Genomic DNA, 6,218 nt, shown 5'->3' on the forward strand with positions numbered 1-6,218 from the left:
TGTGTGTGTGCCCCTTAATTTTTTTTTTAAGGGAGAGTGAAAATTCTTTACCATCTTAAGACTTTCTTTTCTGGAAAATGTACATAAGGGGAAATGGAAATACAAAAACTCATCTAGACTTTAATCTCGGAAAGATTCGGTGGGCTATAAGCCTGTCACCAACCGACCTGTTCCAGAATTTGCGTTTTTTGGTTGTTTTTTTTTTTTTAAATCCAGCCCCGGGAACTGTTTCCGCAGCCCCCATCTGTCTCCCTGCACTGCCCTCGTGGCAGACCGCGTGTCCCTTCCACGCCCCGTGTTTACGCCTCCCTGTGTCTGGCTGTGGTTTCGGAAGTCACCCGACAGACTCCAGAGAGACTGAGGCATGGGTACAAACTGATTTCTAAGTTCAAGGCGACAGAGAGCATTCTTTCCAAGTTTCATGCATAAAAGAAAAAAAAAGTCTCCAACACCCCAAAACCAAAGCCACTTTTCTGGGGATAGCAGACAGGCAACCCTAATGTATACTGTCCACCGTGTGCCACCAAGCAGTACGCTCTACTTTTAGAAAGAAACGGGTACCCACTAACAGAAACTTTACCCCTCCTTCTCAACCACCCTTACAAAAAAAAACCGTCTCCCTCCCGGCCCCTCACAGACTCATGGAGTTTTACGCCGCCTGCTTCAAAATGGACACATCACCTCCTCCCCGGAGTCCAGAACACAGGCCTCTCGACTTTGCATGCTGACCCACGCCCAGGCCCTCTCCGAGGGCCTCTGGCTCCCCTCACCAACTCCCAGCGTCTAGAAAACAACTCAAATTTTATCTCTTGGTGCTTCCCAAGCCACTGGAAGTAAGACAAGTACCTACTCTTTTCCCTGCTGTAAAATAGAGCAAGATTGTGTGTGGAGGGGAAAATGGAAGGTTCTTTGACCCCCAGATAACCAGAAGGGAGGGGGCTTCTGTTGCTTTTTGTTTTTTGGTTGTTTTTTTGTTTTTTTGTTTTTGGTGGGAGGGGGTGAGGGCTGTTCAGGGCTTCTTCCAGCCCCACACTCTGGGATCACTCCTGGCTATGTTGGTAGAACAAAGAGAAGTTTTTTGGGTTGTTGGTTTTTTTTTTTTGAGGAGGGGGGAGTCCCTTAAGGGACTTAAGGGGTGTTGAGGAACACTTTGGGGTGCTCAGGGCTTACTCCCAACCCTGCACCCCGAGTTCACTCCTGGCTGTGCTGGTAGACCAGGGGGTGCTGGGGATGGAAGCCAGGGTGGCCTCCAGTAAGGCAAACGCCTTCCCTATCTCTGCTATCTCTCCAGCCCTAGAGGGAGGCTTTCAGAGCCCGAGGAGAAGCAAAACAAAGCCCTCGACACTTTTCCTCCAGCTCCTCACTCTCTGACCTCGGGAGAACCAAGCTTCAACATTTTCTAGGCAAAAAAATTGGAAAGAGAGAAAGAAGGGGGGGGGAATCCACCGCCAGCCCCCCCCACAACTGCCACGCAAACACAGCCGGGTCCCAACACCGCCCCAGAGTTCCTCAGGCAGGAAGAAAATGTGGGATGGGATTGAGGCCGCCATCCCAGCCAAGTGGTCTTGGCCACGTCCACGAAGGAGACACCATTTGCAACTGAGAACTTCATCAGGGCGGGGCGGCCATTACAGTCAGACTTGACCAGCGCCAGGGAGTGGGGCAAATTCTGCATGGCCACCAGCTTTTCAGGAACCCGCCAGTCCCAAAAGACAGTGCAGTTAAGAGTAAGCTGGCTGGTCATGCCCCATTTGGCCAGAAAGTTTTCCCAGGGGGCCCCAACAAGAAGGCACCCCCCACTTTTTTTTTTCTTAAATGTCTGACTCCCTCCCTGCTCTCATCAACCCCACAGTTCTGGAGCCCACCAGCACTTAATGGAAAAGAGTAAAATCAAGAGGAACAACAGGACTGGAGTCGCTTGCGGCCATCAAGTGGCTGAACACTCCTCAACTAGGAGTTGTCTTCCAAACTAGGTTTAGTTGGGGTGGGGGCTGCAAATCCTGTTAGTGTGCCACCCCCCACCATCCCCTTGGCCCCAGACATTAGTTTGGGTAAGCCCAGAAGAGAAGCGAAGGGAGGGGGGGGAGAAAACCATAACAAAACAAAACAACCTTCCTCTCTCCCAGCCCAGCGCTCTCCAAGTTCAACACACAAAGAACAGGACGGCTCCGAGGTGGGGGACGCGCGCCGCTACACGCGCATTCCAACCCGATCCGTCGGGCACGCGGGGGCCCCAAAGAAATTTTTTTTATCATTATGAAAAGATTTGCTTCTGTACACGGTCTTTCTGCAGCGCCCCGGGGACGGGCCCCCACTCCAGGCTCCGTCGTGATTTTTCCGAGTGAGTTGGCACCACCTGCCCGCACACCCCGGGCAAACGTTACTCACGGTCCGCCCTCCCCGTTCCCGCCCCGGGTCTCCGGCTGCCTCCAAACTTTCGTGGGTTCCCATTATCCTCCCAGTGCGAACACACGAGGGGGGGCACATTGGGGTGTTTTGGGGAGACGCGGGGCACCCCTGTTCAGCGCCTCCTCCCTCCCGACGCCCCGGGGCGGGGAGTGCGCGCTCCCTCGTGGCACCCCCACCCCGGGGCCCGAATCCAACAAGAACAAAACAAAAGCGATCAGACTGTGGGGGGGGGGGGGGAGACGCGCTCAGGGCGACGTCTCTTCTGGACGGGGTACCAAAGAGGTGCGGGCCGGTGAGAAGAGCGCGCGCGCGCCCCAGCTCGGCCGCGGGTCCCGGGACCCGACTGTGCGCTCGCCAAGCACCCTCCTTTCTCACTCCGCGTCGCCGCAGCCCCGGGCGCACGACCCCCCGAGCCAGCGATGGGGGTCCCAGAGCGACCGGGCAGCGGCGGCGACACTCCCGAGTCGGGAGCACGTGCGTGGCCGGGCACCTAGGGCGCCCACCGCGCACCCACGCCCGCACCCTCGCAGGCGGCCCCCCATCCCCGGTCCGCACTGGTCAGGCAGACGGCCCGAGACAGGGTAGCAACTGGGGGAAGGTTCCCAAGACCCTCTAAACTGGGGAAACCCAAGTCTGGCCCCCTAGCCCTGCACTTTCCCACAGACTTCGGGACAAGGGAGGGCCCTCGGTTGATGCCAAAAGGTGCGCTCTCCGGATTCCCCAGGCCACACAAAGCAGCTCCAGAGTCCCAGGCAAGGTAACTCGGCAAAAGCGAAGAGGGCAATGCCAAGCACCCCAAAAGTCCTGTGGCGCGCGGAGGTGGGGGTGGGGGGCGCGCGACGCCAGTAGGGCGGCCAGAGCGGCGCGCGCCCGCGGGGTGGGGGGGGTGGGGGGGGACTGTAAACGTGTCCTGGGGCTCGGGGCCTCGAGGCCGGGCGCCGCCCCTTCGAAGACAATTCGCACCTCAGGCCTCGAGGCGCCTCACCACCCCGCACCTAAACAGCCCCAAGAGCTGCGAAGGCTGCGCGCGGCCGCGGGGAACTGTCCCCGCCGTCTCTGCCTAGACAGGAGTCCCGCGCCCCGGGAGAGAGAAGGCGCGGGGCCCCGCCGGGTGCAAACTTCCCCGACGGTGGCCCCAGACCGCCAAGGAGAGACGGCGACAAACAGCCCCCCCTCCTCCGAACCTCCCCGCGCGCACCGAGGTGTGGGGGTACCCCGGTCCGCGGGGCTCCGAACCAACCCACCCCGAGAGCCTTCCACCTCCCCAGGGCCTGGGCGGCTCCGCAGGTCCCGAGCGTCGAGGGCCCCTTCGGGTGGCGCACCCCGGGCGAAGCCCCCCTCGGAAGAAAAGTTCCCGCAGAGGCCGCGGGCACCACACTCACTTTCTCCCGTCGTCGGCCAGAGCGAGAGCGCGGCGCAGAGAAACAGGAGCCCCCACGCCGAGGTCCAGGGCACTCCGAAGCCAGACTTCATTCCTTTGCTTTGGGACGCAACTGCCCTTTCTCCGAAAAATCAAAAATAATAGGAAAAAGAAGGGGGGGTAAAAAAAAAAAGTCTCGCACTCAGTCCGGGGTCCGCCCTCCAGCCAGACCCAGGGCGCCGGCGCCGCGGCTCCGAAGGCGGCGCGGACGGCGGGAGGGGCGCGGGGCGGCCGCTCAGCTCCGGCAGCCGCTGCGCAGAGCTCGGCGGACTGGGGCACCCGAGGCGCGTCGGGGCGGGCTGTCAGCGTCGTCGGCCTCCATTTTCAAGCCCAGAGAGGGGGGGGGGTGGGGGGCGGCCCCAAAAAGGGGGTGGTGGGTGGGCCAGCCCAGCCCCGTCCAGCGAAGGGACGAGCAAGCCGCTCCCGGGTCGAGGAGGAGGAGGGAGCGGGGGGGGGGGGGGCGGGGGGCGGCAATGCGACGCCCCAACCCCGGCGGCGGGAGGGCGCGACGCAGTTGGCACGGTCGGCCCCCGAAGTCCGGGTGGCGGGCGAGGCCGGCGAGGGGCCGGAATGCGGAGTAGAAATGAATGAGCGGCTACTCCTCCTCCTCCTCCTCCTCCTCCTCCTCCTCCTCCTCCTCCTCCTCCTCCTCCTCCACCTCCACCTCCACCTCCTCCTCCTCCTCCTCCTCCTCCTCCTCCTCCTCCTCCTCCTCCTCCTCCTCCTCCTCGGACTCCCTCACCGCCGCCGCCGTGAGCTCCTTCCCGAATCCAGGACACACACAAAGCTCCGGGCCGCCCCGCACTCCCGCCGTCCCGCGCCGGCTCCGCGCGCGGGGGCTCGGCTGAAGGTCAAAGTCGGGGCGCGCGGCGCGTCGGGGGGCGACCCCCGCACGGCTGGGGCGTGGAGGGCCGGGGCAGCGGGGCCGAGGGGCTGCCAGCGCCGGGCACGGGCGCGCCGCCGAGGGCAGGCAGGTTGGCAGCGTCCCTGGCGCTCGCTGGCCTCTCCCGACTTCGCCCGGTGCGCTCCCGAGCTCCTCCGGGAGGAGAGGGGGGGAAAGGAGGGGGGGGTTCCCTTTTTTTTTTTTTTCCCTTTCTCCGCTCAGTGGAGTTCAGGCTGGTAAACAAGAGCCTCGCCGCCGCCGCTGCCACACATCGGGGGCTGGCGCGGCCGTGCGCGCGCGCGCTCCGCGCACCCCCGCGCGCCCCCCGCCGCCGCCGCCGCCGCCGCCGCCGCCGCGCGCCCGGAGCCCGGCCCAGCCGGAGCGCGCTAAGAGCCGGAGCCCCGGATCGCAGGGACGTACGGAGCGGGAGCTCCAGCGTGGAGCGCGAGGGTGCACAGGCACCGCCCCCCACGCGCACCCCCACGCTCGCGCCCCCACCCGCACTGCGCCGGCCGCCCTGCGCGCGCCGCGGCCGCCCGCAAAAGACTCCAAAAACAATGCCCCCGGCGGCGCCGGGCCGCGCGCGGGTGCACGGACGGGGGGCGGAGGGTGGGGGAGAGTGGGACAGCGGGGAGAGGGCGGGGACCCCGAGCGGCCGGGGACCCGGGGAGCTTCATTGCAAACAACCACGGCCGGGCTGGGCCGCACGCTTCCCGGGTTCTTGAAAAGCTTCATTGTTTCTGGCAGCAGTTGTTGCAAAATAAAGAAATAAGGGTACGCAGGCGGCGTTTTCTCCGCCGCGCGCCGGCGGGCCGGAACGTGGCCACCGAGAGGGGCGCACCTGGGAGAAAGGCGACCTGCACCCACCACCCCCCCATACACACACAAACACACATACACACAAACACACGCGCGCGCGCGCGTGCGCGCACCGTCCCCGCCCACCGCACCCCGGCATCCGAAACGGCCACTTGCACGCCCTCTCGGGGCGCCATGGAGGAGCTGCGGGGCTCGTGGGGAAGCCGAGGCAGCAGGGAGCGGCCGGCCAGGGAGGTGGGGGGTCCGAGGGAAGACCGCCTGCCGCTTGGGAAAGAGGGGCCAGGGCTGGCGGCCCCGGTGCCCAGGGCGCCGTCCCGCGACGGCCGCCAGAGGGCGCGGAAGGCGCCGGGAGGACTGGCCAGCCGGTCGGGGGCCGCCTCCCTCCCGAGAGGAAACCTGGGGGCCCGGTCGAGGGGCCGGTGGGGTGCGGCCGTGGGGGCCTCCAAGGGGCGACCCTCGGCCGGCGCCGAGCGCGCCCCAGAGCCCCGGAGCCCACCACGTGGGCGGCTGCGGGATGCGGCCGGGGCGCGCGCACTTGGTCGGGCCCAGAATCGGGGAGCTGGGTAGGAGTGGAAGGGGCGCCGACGAGGTGTCCGAGGGGGCTCCGGTGCAAGGCGTAGAGCGCACCCATGCAGGTCCTAGCTCCGTGAGGCGGGGGGCGGGGTGGGGGGCGGGGAGCCTGGGAAC

The 6,218-nt window shown here is 64.8% G+C and overlaps 1 protein-coding gene across 1 annotated transcript in view; it reads right to left on the reverse strand.

Moving 5' to 3' along the window:
• The window catches only part of IGF1R (insulin like growth factor 1 receptor), a 145,402-nt gene extending 140,953 nt beyond the window's left edge, over window positions 1-4,449 (reverse strand). Inside the window, exon 1 of the mRNA XM_055143455.1 lies at window positions 3,792-4,449. Within this exon, the coding sequence (XP_054999430.1) occupies window positions 3,792-3,882 (91 nt within the window). The 5' untranslated portion in view covers window positions 3,883-4,449. The remainder of the gene's footprint in view (window positions 1-3,791) is intronic.
• Window positions 4,450-6,218: the final 1,769 nt, after the last annotated feature.

The sequence above is a fragment of the Sorex araneus genome, chromosome 6 (assembly GCF_027595985.1).
Source record: "Sorex araneus isolate mSorAra2 chromosome 6, mSorAra2.pri, whole genome shotgun sequence".
NCBI lineage: Eukaryota > Metazoa > Chordata > Mammalia > Eulipotyphla > Soricidae > Sorex > Sorex araneus.